Source organism: Coenobita brevimanus, chromosome 89 (assembly GCF_032717465.1).
Source record: "Coenobita brevimanus isolate Jiangsu-jjx chromosome 89, ASM3271746v2, whole genome shotgun sequence".
In the NCBI taxonomy this organism is placed as follows: Eukaryota; Metazoa; Arthropoda; class Malacostraca; order Decapoda; family Coenobitidae; genus Coenobita; species Coenobita brevimanus.
The window spans coordinates 21,748,369-21,767,020 of record NC_137042.1 but is presented as its reverse complement, the minus strand read 5'-3'; the positions used below and the strand labels follow the sequence as shown (position 1 = coordinate 21,767,020).

General features: G+C 40.8%; 1 protein-coding gene across 1 annotated transcript in view; it reads right to left on the bottom strand.

The window, feature by feature from the left end:
* Positions 1 to 10,537: 10,537 nt before the first annotated feature.
* LOC145411418 (uncharacterized) overlaps positions 10,538 to 18,652 on the bottom strand; it is a 37,759-nt gene continuing 29,644 nt past the window's right edge. The window contains exons 10-14 of the mRNA XM_080281457.1: positions 16,726 to 16,840; positions 15,477 to 15,611; positions 13,828 to 13,963; positions 11,576 to 11,663; positions 10,538 to 10,717 (exon numbers count right to left, since the gene is read on the bottom strand). Coding sequence (XP_080137583.1) covers positions 10,538 to 10,717; positions 11,576 to 11,663; positions 13,828 to 13,963; positions 15,477 to 15,611; positions 16,726 to 16,840 — 654 coding nt within the window. The remainder of the gene's footprint in view (positions 10,718 to 11,575; positions 11,664 to 13,827; positions 13,964 to 15,476; positions 15,612 to 16,725; positions 16,841 to 18,652) is intronic.

Here is an 18,652-nt window from a genome sequence, read left to right as displayed (position 1 = left end):
ACCTAATCAAAGGAGTTATGGCATATACAGACTGCATTACTCCATTGGCTATGCAAACAAATAATGGCATCCTAAGTTACAGCCCCAGCCAAAACACCACCACGCCCTCATACCTTTAGGGTACGTCAGATGAGATTACTAACAGAGGTGGAGGGGAAGGGGGGAAATCCATGGATCAATAAGGCCTCCCAAGTATGGTTTGTTTTTAACTTTACATCAAACTCATGCTTGTGTAGCGAACCAAGCATTACCAAGACCAGAAGTAAACGAAAAATAACTGCTCATATTCAGCTGATGTTACAAATGCTACGCCCAACTCACCCTGTTGAACCTTGGAAAAGACACTAAGCTTGTTAAGTGTACAAAACAATAACTAATAATGTACAGCTAATAATGTTACAAATGCTACTTCCGACGCACCCTGTGCTGACCCTTTGTAAAGACTTGGTTATACTGTATTAGATTACTATACTGTATATCATATCCTCCCCTCAGCTAAGCTTTGCTCCCCAGGCCCCTCGATCTTTGTAATTCACCTAACCTAGCATCTTTACAAAGGGCTGACAGTGTGAAGTTGCCATAGCATCCCTGACATCATAAGCTGTGATGCACAGTTGTTTAGTACATTCTGGTCTGCCTCACTACACTGTAAAAATAATAGCCATTATTCTCGTTTCTGTTCATAATCTATCCGATTATTCTGAGGTGCTCACCCATGGAAACACTATCTTCTATGATACTTAATATTAACGGCAATATAACTTTTTGCTGAACTGCTCAGAGTTTGGCCGAGTGTGATCAAGGTAAGATGAGGCCAAAAGTTACTTGTAATCACCCATGGTGGAGGGCATACTTAAATACACTGGGATTTCCAATGGAAATGACGGTGAAAATCGCATGAACCACGAAATAAAAATACAGGAAAAGAAAGATTTATTGCAGTCATGTATGGTTTGAAATAATTACCAAACCAAAAGGCCTACATTCTAGCACCTATATATTATTCTAAACAACTTGTAAAAACATCCATCACAAATCAGTTTTAATTCCTTTAGAATATTTGTGTCTGTTAACACTGGAGGCCACCTTACAGTAAAGCCCTGTCCACACGAGCGGGCAATGCCCGCGGGCACAAGCGAGCAGTTTGCCTGTTGACGGGCACAAGCAGTGAGCCCGACAACAGGAAAACTGCTCGCTTGTGCCCACGGGCATTGCCCACTCGTGTGGACGGGGCTTTAAGCCCCGTCCACACGAGCGGGCAATGCCCGCGGGCACAAGTGAGCAGTTTGCCTGTTGACGGGCTCACCGCTTGTGCCCGCGGACAAATGCGTCAATTGCCACGGGCAATTTACGCATTTGCCCGCGGGCACAAGCGGTGAGCCCGTCAACAGGCAAACTGCTCGCTTGAGCCCGCGGGCATTGCTCGATCGTCTGGACGGGCCTTACGGCTGCCATGCCAGCCCATTGTAAAGATATGAGATTGGGTTAGATTACACACCTAACTCTGACCTCACGGAATATCGCCACATATTTTTATGTCTTTCATAAAACTTTGGCATACACTCATGGGCCATTTGAAAATCTGCTGAAGCAATAGTTTAGACCAATTTACATATAAAATAAAATATTATACCAGTTAGCCAAATTCATGTTACTCAGTGGATTTTGTCACAATGTTCATGGCTTAATGAAGACATATGGATAAACAATGAATTGGTGAATACCAGAATTGTCTGGGTGTAAAAATAAAACTTCCTAAACATACATTTTTTTTTTTTTTGTATCAAAATTTCCACAATGAAAGTTAATAAAATAGAAAATATGAAATTGATGGGTATTTGCTATTTGCCATTTGTGGACAATTTCACGAGCTTTGCAATGACAAAAAAATTATTATCAAACCACATACATGTTGCGACAGACAGAATTTAGCACTATTAGGCTATACACAAACCTTAGTTCTGAGAAAATGATCATCCAAGTTTTTCTCATGCATTACTTCTTTGTGCCTGCACTACCTACGCTACAGCTGAATAAGTTCTTTGGTAACTTCATTCCGGTAGAAAATATGTCAGCAATGATATTATCACACTACAGATATCTGAAAACCGACAATTTTCATCCTCCAGTGAATATTTACCGTTAAGATAACGTATAGGATCAATAATGTAACAAAGAAAATAAAAAAAGCCATTTTATCTATACTGAACAGTTCCTGGGAGCCTAATCCCACACAACATACATACCAACAACTGAAAAATACCACTATATTCATGGTCTAATGCGCACGGGGAAGTAACTAACCTGTCAAGCTGCTGTTCTCCGTCCAGTGTACCAAACTGTTAGAATAGCACTTTAACTCTAGTTTCGTCAACTGTAACTTTACACATTACTCTGTGGGAAATATGAACCGGCAGCAGCAGCAGGGAACATCAAAATGTAACAAAGAAACCCGCTGTTTCACTTCCAACCTCCGAATGATGCTCACACTCCATACACGGACGACGCCGCACCTACAGCTGTGAACCCACAATTTTTTTTATTGTTCTTCAATGAAACATGTTAATTTACTCATGTGTAAAACTCCATTGAATGTTGTATACGCAAAATAAATCAATTAAAGAAGAATAATTAGTTTTAAACGAGGATAACATGCAGAAAGCGAAAAGTACGTCGGCCAAGATTATCAATGTATAATCCATAGACACAACAACGACTAGAGCGAAAGTCGCCTCTGAAGCTGCTTCGGTCTGACTGAACACCGATACATGTTTGGATACTTAGTCCGGAGAGAACATACGAACCTCCAAGCTCTGATTGTAAGCTATAGAAGCGGAAAATCATACGTCCCAGACAGTGGTCTCCCCTATGGTAATAATAAATAGCAGACAAGGTGAACGGAGATCACGGCAAAGTCACGACTGCGACAAAGCCAGGACTAGCTGCAGTCCAGTCCACAGAAATACACGCAGATTGTGGAATTTCACATATTAACACACACACGTGGCTCCAGCTCTAATTGCTAGTTTTAATCGACTTTAAGGTAAAATAAATCTGTCTAGAATAAATGATCCTGCCCAACAGTTGGTAGTGGGTGGGAGCGGCCACCATTCACTTATTCAGTGTAGTACACCCTTTAAGTGACTACAGTGACGAGCCAAATTGATTGCTGTAATACAGTGGGCCGTTTACTAAACTGGGTAGTAACGATATAGCCAAATGAACCCCTGATGGTCTAGTGGGTTCATACACTCCAACCAGATGGGATTTCAATCTCAGGGTTGCCTGGGGTTTATTGCTCACTACTCCGGGGCGTCTCGATGCACTCGATCCGACGTTGCCAACATGATTGGATGACCAAATATGCCAGTGGGGGGGGGGAATGCCTCCTTCGGGGCGAGCGAAGCTTGCAACCCTTCTCTTAAATGTCGGGATTAAGTAGCCTAGCCATGGTTTCCTTCACTTATGAAAGAGCAAAAAAGGATTAGCTGATGATTACCGTGGTCATATCATACCATATTCATATCAAGTCAACAATTCACTAAAAGATCAAACTCTCCAAAATGGTTTGATGGCAATTGTGCCAGAGCAACAGTCCAAAAGTCATTAGCATATAACTCTTACTTAAAATAAAAAACACCTGAATCACTCTCCCAATTTAAAATTGCTAGAAATCATGCAAAAGCTGTATTAAATCTATCTAAATCAAACTTTCTTCAAAAGCAAGCATCAAAACTACTTAACAACCCTAATGACAATAGAATATTCTGGTCAACTCTTAATTCTTTCAATAATAACTTTAACAAGTCATCTTCCATTCCCCCACTAAAATCTTCAGATGGCAATATTACAAATGACCCACGTGGGAAAGCAGATATCTTTGCTAGTACCTTTGCAAGAAACTCTACCATAGATGATACCAGCCAGAATGTCTCAGTACTGGAACTTGATTCTCCCGAAATTGCCCCACTTAAAATACAGACAAGATTTGTAAAATCCATCCTAGACAATTTACCTACCAACAAAGCTCCAGGTCCAGATGGAATTCCGCCAATTGTTTTGAAAAAGTGTTCCCCTGAACTTGCCTCTGTCCTAGCTAAATTATTCAGACTATGCATACGTACTTCTTTATTCCCAAATTCATGGAAAGAAGCCAATATCCACCCAGTTCCGAAGAAAGGAAGTTCGTCTGACCCCCTCCAATTACAGACCAATAGCTATCACATTTTCTCTTGGTAAGGTATTTGAAACTTTAATTAATAAGCATATTGTTAAACATCTTGAATCCAACAACTTAATTAATGATAGACAATACGGTTTTCGCCACGAAAGATCCACCATTGACATACTCAATCTCTTAACTCATACCATCCATCAATCAATAGATTTTTTTGGAGAAACTCATGCAGTAGCTCTTGATATCTCTAAAGCTTTCGACAGAGTATGGCACCGTTCCCTGCTGTCCAAACTCCCTTGCTATGGACTAACGTCTTTTGTTCCTTTGATTTCTTCTTATCTTAGTGACAGGAAAATAAGAGTAAAAGTAGATGATGTATATTCGAATTTCCACTCAATTAACGCCGGCGTGCCGCAGGGATCAGTTCTGGCGCCAACCCTATTTCTGGTTCATATTAATGATCTCTTATCTGTCACTCACAATCCCATTCACTCATATGCAGATGACACAACACTACATAGTTCATTCACACTCAGACATCCATTTACAAAGTCTAATATCTCTACCTCTCAACTCAGTACAGCCATCTCCATAAATCAAGATCTATCTACAATCAGTGAATGGGGACAAAACAACCTTGTCTCTTTTAATGCTAGTAAAACTAAATATATACAGTTTACTAATAGACAGATATTGCCAGATTCGTACATTACCTTCAGTGCTACTAATATTCCCATCTCCAAAAGTATTGAAATTCTTGGTGTCTCACTTAACAGTGCCCTCAGCTGGACCTCTCATGTCAGATCACTTGCTAAAACCGCCTCAAAGAAACTTGGATTATTGTACAGAGTCCGTAACTTCTTCGCCGATGAGCAGTTAGCTATAATTTATAAGTCATGTGCGCTCTCAGCTTGAATATTGCTCACCCTTGTGGAATGGTTGTAGAGAGGTTGCATTAAGACAACTAGACAAAATTCAGAATAAAGCTGTTAGAATCATTAACAACCCTGCCATTACATATAAACTACCTCCCCTGCAAGTAAGAAGGAATGTTGCCTCCCTTGCATTATTTTACAGATATTTTTTTGGCAAATGCTCAGACGAAGTTGCGTCCATGGTGCCACCTCTCCATGCCTTCCCTCGTGCTACACGGGCATCTGGTAGCGCTCATGACTGGAATGTCACTCAACCATATTGCAGAACTTCTGCCTATCAGAATTCTTTCATTCCCCGAACTGCATCTCTCTGGAACTCGCTTCCCCAGAGTTGTTTTCCTCCAAATTTCAACCTACAACTCTTCAAGTCTAACTGTTACAGATATTTTATGAACAGAGGACACCAGTAATCTGGTGTATGGATTTTTTTTTTTCTCCATTTGTTTTTCCTTCCTCCGTTCTGTTATTAAAAAAAAAAAAAAAAAATCATGATGATGTGACTAATCTCCCTGTCAATGAGTGGGCTGAAGACTCGGACAAATATTGCCACTCGCAAAAATAATGCAATAACACAACAGAGGAGGCACCTTTAGCCAAATAATGATACCAATCACTGCTCACTAGCACAAACAGTCCTCGAACCAACAACTACACAAGTAAGCATAACAAGAATCGGTCCTAACATCAGACATTGGATCACATTCAGCATACCAAATTAACTGTTCCTTACAAATAAATTCTCTTGATCATAAGGACACAATTTTGTTTAGTGAACAAGAACTGGCGACGGTGCAAACGTAAATCTAACCCGGACACACAAAAACCCAGGAATGTCTACCTGTTGAACAGAGCAAACATTGGATGCTCTGTCCCTGGATTTAATTGGAAGCCGATTAAATTTCCTTCACAATTACTCAGTGTTCAATATTGCTGATCCCAGTTGAACCAGGCTACGTGATGATAAATAACGCAATGAACAGGCACCTCTTCTTGCACAAGATATTAGTCACATATGTGGTTCCAAAGAATACATTAACAAGAATAAAGTATACAAGACAGCTAAGAATGGTGCAGAATAGCCTACCGAAGAAATTACAAAAATAAGACATTACAAAAATAAGAAATTACAAAAAACAATTGACAAGCATAAACTAGTTAGCCTACACACTTTCCTTGCAGACATCAAACAAAATGCACAACATAACCTTTATGACATTACCATCTGTTATGTGCCTTAGTGTCCACCTCTCGGCATAGCTATAAACACAGCTGCAAGATGGCCCCACAGAAGCAGCTCTTTTCCTGTAGTCGATGGGCCTGCTTGGCCATTGGCCAAACAGAACGGGGTGGAGGAACAATGATACTGCAATTGTTGTAAATTTACAACGTACGTGAGTTTGTCCCAAGACAAAAGTAATGTGGCAAAGCGGGCACGGAACCCAAGCACAGGAAAAGAAAAATATTAGGTAAAAAGAAAGGCAATGATACAGTACTTCTCAACAAAACTGTACAATTTATTTTCCTTTGCACTTTTATCCCTACCCTATCAATGTTCAAGTACTATTAATATTAGGCCCTTTATACAGTTAAAACAGTCATAACAATATATATAAATAGGAAATTTGTACAGTGAATTCAAATATACAGTATACGTCAGACAAAAAAAATAGTACATAACGGATTTTAACCAGACAACTAACTTATAAATGCGTATAATCGATACTACTTGATTTAACTATTTCCAATATCTGTTTACGTTTCCATTAAGCTCCTGCATTATTTAATTTGCATATTACAACACTGATCATTTTCTCAGACATATTCCATCTGTTATTATTATTAAAACGCAGGGTGTTGACGAGGATCCTGCACTTGGTGGTACCTACTGCATTCTGGATGGAGCGGCTGCTGCATCCACCTGGGAACCAAATTTCATAATTCCCTGCACCTCCCTGTCTGATGGACCCTGCTACCAGAAGGGAGAGTAATATCCCTACAACGTACATGTTCTGTACTGTTCCTGTTGGACAGCCCCACAGCAACTGGTTACATTCAGTTGATGATCTGCTTGGCCTGACAGGCCGAGGTTAAGCAACAACAACATCTAAAATACAATGTAAGATATGGCCAAAATGATGAGGTTGCAGCGTCCAAAAATAATCCAGGCTCAGCCGATCCACTTGGTCTTATAAAAATTCGGAATCGAGTAATGTACGGAATGAATGCTGGAACACTGTAATTGAGGCTGCTGTGAGATCAGAACAGAAGAATAGATTTATGTCCACTGACAACACTAGGCTGTCAGCCAAATCCTCGTCTTTTACAAGACGACCCACAACGGTGTAATTAACATCAAGAGACCCAAATGTAATGCTGGATGGAATGGAAAAAGGAAGAAACAAACTCTGTCCAACACTCTGACTAGTCCGAGAAATGAACTCTGATTCTTCCAGCTGTAAAATGGTTTGTACTAATCAGTGCACAAGCAGCATAAGAAAGTGTGGTTACTGTTAGTACCATTAATGTTACTAAAAAGAGTGATAATGAATATAGGAATTTAAGCAAAATGTACTTATATGCATGTACAGTACGTACATATTTACGCAATTCTTTATAAACACTATTTATAGACCAGGATAGATAGATATATAGATAGATAGATAGATATAGATATATAGATATAGACAGAAATAGATATATATAGATACAGACAGATAGATAGATAGATAGATAGATAGATATATTAGGGTACAAAAAATATATGCAGAAGCAAATACACTTGTATATACATTTTTTATATAATCTTCCTGTTTCTTGGCATAAGCAACAATCCTAGTGTTAAAAATGAATATTGCCAGTTTTATACTATGCCAGCATCGAGAAAATTTTCTTTCTTCCCTCAGCTAAACATGAACACCAACGCAGGAGATAATTATAAACTTCTTCAAAACTACCTTCCTACATAATAATTTACATATCTTCCTATGCTTACATTAACAAACTATTATTTGATCCAGCTAGCCTGTATATAGCCCGGCGAAGCATCCTTGTATCTCAATAATCTTACATACGGGGAAGGGTTAGAAAGACTTCCACTCGGGGTTGTTCTGACAGCTGCGGTGTCTGGTTTGCATCCATCTCCTCCTTGCATCATCATCATCATCTTGGCATGCTTTATCACAAGTTCATGATGTACGGCAAGGTCGATTGGCTTCAGCCACAGGGAAGCTCAATCAAGTAGCTTCACCAATTTAGTCACATAATTTCACCAGTTTAGTCATAGTTTCACCAGTTTAGTCAGTCTTACCAGTTTAGGCAGTGTCACGTACTTAGTCACATCATAGGTTTTGTCACATTATCACAATTTTTGTCACATTATCACCTGTTGAATCACGCTGTTCCACCAGTTTATTTAGATTCACTAATTAGTTTCACCAGTTTCGTCACAGTTTCACTGGACATGCTGTTTCCTTGCAAGCTCTTAGGTATGCAGCTTTACCAATCGTCAGGCTGCTTCACCATTAGGCTATCGATAAAATCCGCTAGCAACTGTCAGGCATTTTCACCATTCTATTCAGGCAGTTTCATCAAAGTAAGGCGGTTGAGCCAAGCAGTTTTATCATTTAGACAGGCAGTTTCTCTGCGTTAAACTAGTAGTTTAACCAACGAAGTCACGCAGTTTTGCCAACTTTCAGTAGACAATGCAGTCATTTTTTTTTTTTCTGGTTCAGCTTAGGTGACTTTCACCAAACGAGATAGAGAATAGAATAACCAACTTTTTGGTGAGAGAGAGAGAGAGAGAGAGAGAGAGAGAGAGAGAGAGAGAGAGAGAGTGAGAGAGAGAGAGAGAGTGAGAGAGAGAGAGAGAGAGAGAAACAACAACAATTTATTCACCAACACAGCGCAGCATTTTAACCATTTCCTCAGCAATTCACATAAGCATTTTCACTAATTTTTTGTCAGCTTTACCGAAACTACAATAATTGGTACCTGATTTTCAGCTCTTTCTTGCATGATGGAACGGAAATCCATGTATACCCAGAAGCCTTAATTTTGAAACGATTGGCCCGGAACAAATCGCCTCCACGTCACCCTAACCTCCGCCATCAGACTACCCTCTCTCCAACACACCACTTTCAATATAAATCATCCCATGCTCCATCTAATCCTCGATCTCCCCATCCATCCACCTCATCTTCGATCTCGCACTCCCCCTCCCGTCCTCTACTTCATTTACATTCTCCTAGTCAATCTGTCTTCCCTCCCCGTCTCCTCCTCGACCTCATACATTCTCCTCGTAAATCTCTCGTTCTCCATTATCTCCACATGGCCATGTTATCTCAAAGTTCTTCTCTTAAACTCATTTGTCTAAGTCTCTCCACAGAGCTCCACAAGCTCCTCACTCAAATAAGGTCAGTCATTTCCACTACTCACATTAGTGTCCTTTCAGCAAAGTCCAAGCTTCAATTCCATACGTTAAAATGATGATCACAGCACTGCCGTGCAACTTCTTTCCTTCCAGGCTCGCTTCTATATTCGGTGTCACCGTCCCCAATGTACACTACCTGTAACCTTCCTTCTCTGCTGTACCCTTTCTCGCCCTTTATCCTCTCGAGTCCCATTTTTGCTCCTCACATTACCTACGTAACTGAGGACACTCACGATCTTTTTTTCCTGATCATTAAACTTCACTACGCTACACACACTTCACGGTCGTTAAAATGCTTCACCAGTTCATCCATGCATTTCAACCTTTTCACCAATTTAGTTAGGCACATTTATCAATATGGCAATTCAACCAAAACAGACGACAATTAGAGGCAACTGTCGCAATAAATGCATGACATTACCCATATTTCGTCTCTTATTTGCAAATACTGTGCATATATTTGCTTGCATATGTAGCCCCAAGGAAAGAATATCAGAACAAAAAGGGCTGGAGGGCACGTTCAAAGTAAATTTTGTTCCATACCGTAGCCACGTTCAAAGCCAAATAAAGCAGGTCATTTTACTGGACGCTTTTTTTTTCTCTCTCTCTCGTTAGGAGGTTCTTTGCCCTTTAGGATTTTTTAAAAAGCTTAAAAATAATTTTAAAGGCCATAATTCAAATCTGAGAAAGGTGTCTCGAGATAACTGGCCTAGGTACGTGTTCAGGCCAATCAGCACAGAAACTGACGCGAGGTCGTGGCAACGAAAGTTAGGAAATGGAACGAGAAGAACAAGAAAAATAAAAAAACAAAACAAAACACTTTCCCTTGGGGAAATGTAAGCAGCAGTCCTAATCTTCGCGTCTCCCTTGTCCTGCGGCTCTGATTTATATGGTGGAACTAAAGTGACAAAGATGGTGGTGTAAGGGGTCAGAGAACTTCACAGCCAAGCATTTTACCAATCTCGGTAAGGGCTGCAACCAAATTTTTACCCAGCTTCACCAAAACAGACGATAAATAGCATTCCAAGTCTTCATTTCTTCCTTGTCTTGCGGCTCTGGTTTGTAAGGTGGCAGACTTGATGCGACATCAAGGTGGTGGTGCGAGGAGAGCCAGGCAGTCGTGCGATCAGCGGCGCCACCGTTCACCAGCATGGAACCGAACTGTTGACCCTGAACCTGGGAAAGGTAATTCAAGAAGGATCTTATATAATTCTTTCAATACTCTGGTTTCCGTAAAAGTTAATATTATACAAAAAATAAACTCGTTTCTTCATATTGCCACTTTATTCTTCCTGCTAGCAAGTGGTTAATGATGGCAATATCTAACACCTTAATTTCGATAAAAGTTTCTGCTTCTTGTTGTTCTTGTTGTACTTGTTGTGGTTCCAGGCTCATCTGGATATAAACCCAGTGGACTGCAGGAAACCAAACACTTCACCCGGGGTCCCCCAGAAATTGTTCTTCGAGGCTATATTGAAGGACTGTCTGTGTTGTGACAGTGTGGTGCATAAGGTGAGTAAGTGTATATGTGGTGTGGGGGGGCTGTTTTATGTCTGCGAGTTTTATTTTGTGATAGTACTGATGACAAAAAGGGTGGTAACCATATCACAGTCTGGCTATGGGGGATTAATGTCCTGCAGCGGTTTACGAAGGATGCTGTTTGACCGGAGGTTTTGAATGGCAGTGTTGGGTATGAGTTTCTATTCCTGTTTGTGAGATGTGGTGCATTCTCTGTCTTGTTAGGAAGTTGTTCGTTTTTCTTTTCTTGATGGTGAGTTCAGTGGCTGGGGAGGATTCCATTCGGAAGCAATGAGTTGTGTACCTCTAATGTCCATGTAGTTCTTGACCCACAGTCTATGCTTACAAGAAAACAGGCGACTGGTGTGGCAAGAGCAAAAAATGTCCTAAAAGAAAGGGGGCAATATTCACTCAAAGTTTGATTCTGAACAGCTTGGTAACTGTACGATAGAGGATGAAACTGCACACAAGGAATCTTATGCACATCTTACTCTAGAAATTTTGTGGACATATTACCTGGTGTTCTACCCCAACCTCTGTGCCCCCTTCCACCACGCTGTGCATGTCCGCCCCATCACTCTTGAAGGAGTTGGAAGATGCCACGCTGGGGAATGAGGCAAAGTTAGCGTCGAATGGAACAAATGATGTCCATATATTGCTATTATGTTGAATATAATTTGTTCATTTGAACCATCCATGAAGCTGTGATGTTATGGCACAGCTAAGCTGGAAAAAAATCCCGATGAGGTAACATCGCCGCCGCCGCCGCCGCCGCCACCACCACCACCAACAACAACAACAGCCAACAACAACAACAACCAACAACAATAACAACAACAACAATAACAACAACAACAACCAACAACAATAACAACAACAACAACAACCAACAACAATAACAACAACAACAACAACAACCAACAACAACAACAACCAACAACAATAACAACAACAACAACCAACAACAATAACAATAACAACCAACAACAATAACAACAACAACCAACAACAATAACAACAACAACAACCAACAACAACAACAACAACCAACAACAACAACAACCACCAACAACAACAACCAACAACAACAACAACAACCAACAACAACAACAACCAACAACAACCAACAACAACAACCAACAACAACAACCAACAACAACAACAACAACAACAACAACCAACAACAACAACAACCAACAACAACAACCGACAACAACAACAACCAACAACAACAACCGACAACAACAACAACCAACAACAACAACCGACAACAACAACAACCAACAACAACAACAACAACAACAACATTATCATCCCGACCTATTTTTCCGCCTAAGGATGGGATTAGGCAGGGTCCAAAAAGAAATGAAAGAGAAATACTCAAAGAGGTGGGGGGAGAAATAAACAACAGCATGCACAATGAAATGGGTCACACAGACACACAATTACTCGCCACACAAGCCCATGTGTATTCAGCTGATGGCAGACTTTTCACAGCGAGGAGATTAAAAGCAATGTCCACTAACCCTTTCAGCACGAAAACCTATTTTGCATTTTATTCTTGCAATTACCAGACTGCTTATTCAGCTCTAGGAGACTTCTCGTAATGATGCAATTAAGAGACTGTATCGCCTCTTAATGCAGTATGAGCTAAATGAAGAGTAAAATGGTAAGATTACAAATGCTGCATTAAAAAATATAAACGCAGTGGCCTATCACCACACGAAGTTTTTCCAGTTAATTAACGTAAATATTTCCTCTTACAGTAAAGCCAACATGATCAATAGTTTCATTTCACGCATCACCAACTACAAAAACCTGATGATCAAAGCGCTAGAATAAAAAATACAAACGCGCGCGCGCGCACACTCGCGCCAAAAAAAAATAATAATAATTAAATAAAAATATATACTAGCTTTGTCTTTGGAGCAATAATCTCTCTCACGCAGTTTTCACTTTCCATTTTAATGAGGTGGGAAGAGTTTTACAGGAGACCGCACCTCTGAAACAAACCTCATTAAAAGCTACACCATCCCTCATATCCCGCGGAAAAAGGCACTGCAAAAATTTGCTGGAGCATAAAAATAATGTGGGATTCGGAATTACGCTCATAATGACTACACGCTTTTTGTGTGTGGATTATTATACATTGTGAAGCTTGGCGTGAGATGGGTACGGTATTGCGGCCTGGAATGTGTGCTGGGTGGGGTTTGCAAAGCATGAGTTTCCTTTGCTGGCAGCAATGAGATTATTATTGCTTGGTAGGAATGTGTGCTGCATAACCGTCGACAATAGCAAAAAGAATTCCTAAATTTTTGACAACACGAATAATGTGACTGTTGTTGGAATGATTTAGCTGAATACTCTTTGCAAAATATGCAGAATATTGTCGGAAAAATTATTTTATTCCTAGTTGCAAAACTGGGTTTGTTATTGTTGGCAAGAAGGAGCTTATCAATGTTGGTAAGAATGAGTTTTTAAAATATTCTTGATGGGAATGTATGGTGCACACTGCAAGGCAAGAAGTAAGGGAATAGCTGAATAATGTACACATGACTGAACTGGGTACAGACTACAAGAACGAGCTGCATGTATTACATATTCATATCTATATCTATCTATTTATTTATCTATCTATCCACCTGTGTGTGCGAGGCGGAGGGAGGGGAGCTAAGTGTTGGCAAGATCTAATTAACTATAATTATATAATATGAAGACTTTGGTATTGTGAAAATTGGTCGGGAACTGCTCCAAATACTGGTCCATACCTGAGACACTCCGGCTCTGGATCCTCAACAACACTGCGACACTCAACACTGGCCTCGTCCCCTGCTGCACTGTACATGTCCGTCAGGTCGTCGTCCACAGTGCGGCACGATACTGTACGGGTCCGGGGCCGCGACACTGTAAATGGTAGGGGAGGGGGAGGGGGGGGGTTGTAGAGTTATAGACGGCTTAATATTGTGCCTACATGCAAACTACACGAAGGTAATTGGCGTAAACATGGAGGGTTCAGGATGACTAAGTGGCAATCAGCAAATGGATGACTGCTGAAATATCAAAGATGGTTCTGGGTATTACCTCACAAAACACAATTAGCTCTGACTGCAGCGACAATCTTTTGCTACTTTCCATTGAGAAGTTGTTGGAAATTCTAATTTAATTTCTTTACCTAATAACTAAAAGGACGAATACACAGTAGATGACGATAAGCATCAAATACTATTTCACTACACTATACATGACAACCCTTGAACTTTATCTATGACGGGTTGTTCTTAAAACTGAATCACTTCATCCTTGTCTTACCCTGAACACTTCCAGCAAATATGGTCAAAATCGGATAAAAACCAAGCTGATGCTTGCCATGTGAACTCGACCTTTGACCTATTGCCCTCAAACAATGGGTCACCCCCTTAGCCTACCCGTAATCCTTCAACCAAAGTTTGGTCCAAATCATATCAAAGCTCTTTTTTTTTTTTTTTTTTTTTTTTTTCCCCACATACAGAAACACATGGGTCGAAATCTGACCACGTCCTTGACTGACTGTTCTCAAAATAGACTCCGTTCTTGACATACCTTCCAGGCTTCCACCAAATGTGACCTTAATCGGACAACTGCTGTTTAAGCTGTACTTGTCCCATGACCTTGACCGTAAACCTGCTGTTCTCGAAAGCAACAAGTCAGTCCCTCGGCTGACCCACAACCCATTCACTAAGTTTAGTTAGAACTGAATTAAAAATGTGAGGGAAAAAGTACACAAAACCTCGATCCCTTTGTTGCTTACATAGTTACATGCACAGCCAGTAACAGTGAGATGATGAGATGTTTGTCAGCATCTCCGAACAATTAGGTAGGTACCTAGGACAAAGCAGAGGTCGAGGATTTAGCAAAACTAAGTTAAGGGAGCAGGTGGATGCACTCATCAACCATTCACTTGATGTAGCGCCAACTTCAGATGACTACAGTGAATGAAAAGACAAATGTTTTCTTACAGTCCAGTAAATAAGTTACTACAATTTGCAACCATTTGCAGGTAACCAAAGGGACATCTTGTGGTCTAGTGGATTTAAGCCTCCAGCCGCGTGGAATCCATAATGGTTACATCAAAGGGTTGCTAGGGGTTTATTTCTTATATAATGCCACTCAGGGACATGCGACTGTTCACTCACCTTTAACGTCTGGAATAAGTAGCCTAGTAACAGGTATCTACGCTCCCGATGGGGCAATAAATGATTGGATACAGATAGATAGACTTGAGTAAATAAGTAGTGATACTCTTTTAGTTATTTAAACTTATTTCTTTTCAATTGGCTTACATATATTGTTAATATCCACTATTTAATCTTTTCAATCTCTTACCGTTAAATGGGAGAGTGTGATATGTGATACAGTAAACATGCATTTGCTGACTTACTGGCCGTCTTGAACGTCTGAGCTGAGCGAGCACTTTTGAAGCTCTGTCTGCTGGCGACACTGCGGGGGGGACCCACGCCATTCGCTACAGCGCCACCCTCACCACCACCACCAGACGCACCAACGTCACCAGCCTCTGCAACATGAAGTATAGTGTTGGAGAACGACACCCTCACGTAATGGAACTGCTATCACCAGGCGACTCCGTTGACCGGTTATACAAATATCGCTCAGCTCCCTCCGTACCCCTAAAAGGAGCATGGTGGACTACAGGAGAAGGCAGCCTCAATCTACAGTCCATCGGGTTCATGTCCAGATGAACCTGAGGCCACATTACTACTACTACTACTGGAAGTGTGATCAACAATGCTGCACGTGTGTGTGTACTGTACCGACCGGCTTGCACACACCTGGCAAGGGTGGCCAGATCTACTGAACACTTGCAAACAGTGTGTACGAATCCTGAAGGACAACTGATCTGCAGGGCCGAAAAACATCACCTTCTGCAACGGGGGAAGTGACCCGATCAAAGCCACTCCTTCACGCACAAGTTTAAATATGGAAGCGCTTTTGGAGGGTAGGATAAGTGCATGTGGATTTTTTGTATCATGTGGTTATGTACGAGCACAACATTACAGATCCCAAATCCTTCCATCCCACTCCAACTCCCAGCATTACTTCCACTCCGATCGCTCTGCAACCCTGATCACCACCCTGACGCAGTAACCATTAATGCCATGAACACGAAACAAACTCCACGAAAAACACTACTTCCAACAGTAGCTGTGCATGCCTCTGTCGATGACTTTTAACGCTATCCCCTCAAATAAATTCCTAAATACAAACATGCTAATCGTTATCCTCAGGATCAATTTATCATTACCGGCATTCTGTAACTCCAGTAAAACAAAATATATTATCACATCATCTCAGTCACCATGACTTGCTATCAACATTCATCATCATTATCGTCAGTTATCTTATTTCGGTCTCCTGTGATAGTGAGATGGGTTGGCTAAGAGAATGTGAAAGGTAACACCGATGTTCTGGACATATAAACGAGAGAGAGAGAGAGAGAGAGAGAGTCAATAAAAGTATGACAGGTACCGGAAGCTAAAAAAAAAAAAAAAAAAAAAAAAAAAGCGGATCAAAGAAATATTAAGAATTTCATAATAAAGACAACAACAAAACAAGGAATGATGATGATGATGATGACGATAAGGTGAAAGGCGAGTAAGAGAATGCGTTACCGGTCTGGTCCCACAGCTGCTGGTTGGTGGTGAGAAGGAAGAGGTAGACCACAGTGGCGGGGACGACGGCCGCTAAGGGTAACAGCCACACCCCCACCCACCCACTATCGCCGCTCTGCAACACAACACAAGGGTAATGGAAGGTTTAAGAAGTATTCTCAGCTCTTCATATATACCAATGCCCAGTTCTGGTGACAGGAAGGCTAGTGAGCATCAAGAATGGAGGGAAGACGGCAACTAGAAGTAACATCCTCATTCCCTTTCATCTGCTCTCACCGTTCTGTAACATACCACGCGGGTAGTGCACGATATTGTTCCTAAACACCGTTGATGATGCTGTGCAAAAATGAATAGCAAATGGTTAAGGGATATGTTTGTAAGTCACCTTGCGGGAAACGAGTGCCATCAGTTTTGATAACGCAAAGTACAACTACAGTATTAGTGACTCAAGTGGTTTTATTGGCAGAGCGGCTCTCTCTCACGCCGAAGGCTCATAACCAGTCCGCATGGTGAATGAGTAACAACACTGACGAAAGGTTTGCACGATTAAACCCTGCTGGTATATTGCAAAAAAAAAATACAATTATGGTGTACGATAGGGAGAGGATGGAGGGTGAAAGACTGACGAAGAGAGTGTATGTGAGTGAGGTGGAGGGGGGGAGAGGGAGAGGGAGGCCGAGGATGAGATGGAGGGATGGGGTAGGGAGGTATATGAGAGAGGGGGGTGTGAGTTGGGAGCAGGGCAGTGAAATGGTGGGGGACAGGGCGACGTGGAGGCGATTTGTTTGTGGCCACCCCGAACGGGATTGAGGCGTCTGGCAATTGATAGATAGATAAAAAAAAAATCGAAATACTCCCTTCCTGCACCTAGGCACTTCTTCCAACGTTCCTTCCACTAATGGAAACATTGCTGGGACTTCTTTCCTGATGCTCTTTAGAACGCTCACTATTTCAGACTGGATGTCATCACACGTGTTAAAATGATGTCCATTTAATATATACTAAGATTCAGCTTAAGGAACAACCAGAAACAGCATAGAACAACGTTGATGTGTAACTAAAAGAATTTTCTTGGCAAAAAAAACTGTTGGGTAGTGAGCACTAAATGGAAGGGCGCAATGTTGTGGTGAAGTTGCCACCCGCCAACCCACTTCTCATGTCATCTGCCTCTACACAACACTACATCCCAACTACAAATATATAAAAACTTCCTGTTAGCAAGCTGCATATAACAATGGTACATCTGAAGAGAAATACTGTGTGCACAGCTCCTTCCATGTCAAATTACAATAAATAGTTGCATCCCACCAAGGCCTCTGATATTAATTTTGGTCTCCTCATCCCCAGTTAAAAATTCTCGATACGCTCCTACGAAACGTTAGGATATACAAACTGCTAGGCTCACAGCAGTACGACCCCTGACCTAAAAAAAAAACACGTTTCTTTCATCTATCTCAATACAGAAATAAGAGTAAATTATTTTTTTTTCCAACAGTCTTCTATAATCCTCCGACCGTCGTCATGAAAAAAATAAATAAATAAAATCTCGTTAATACCAAGACACTTACCCTGACCGAGATAGCCTTATCACACTAGCAGTACTAACGGTGCTCAAGTAGTGCGTATGTATTTATTTCAAATCTACAAGTATAAAAACAAAAAATTATATAATAATACCGATAACAGAAACGGCAGCAACAATAAATAATAATATTTATTAACATCATCATTAGCCTATTATCATTACTACTGCTACTGCTACTACTACTACTACTACAACTACTACTACTATTATTATTATTACTACTACACTAATGATACTAATAATAAACATTAGAATTATAAGTAGCAGAGACCATATATTAAAAATATGCACAAAAAAAATATTATCAGTGATGAATCAAGCCTTATCTTAACACGGGAGATA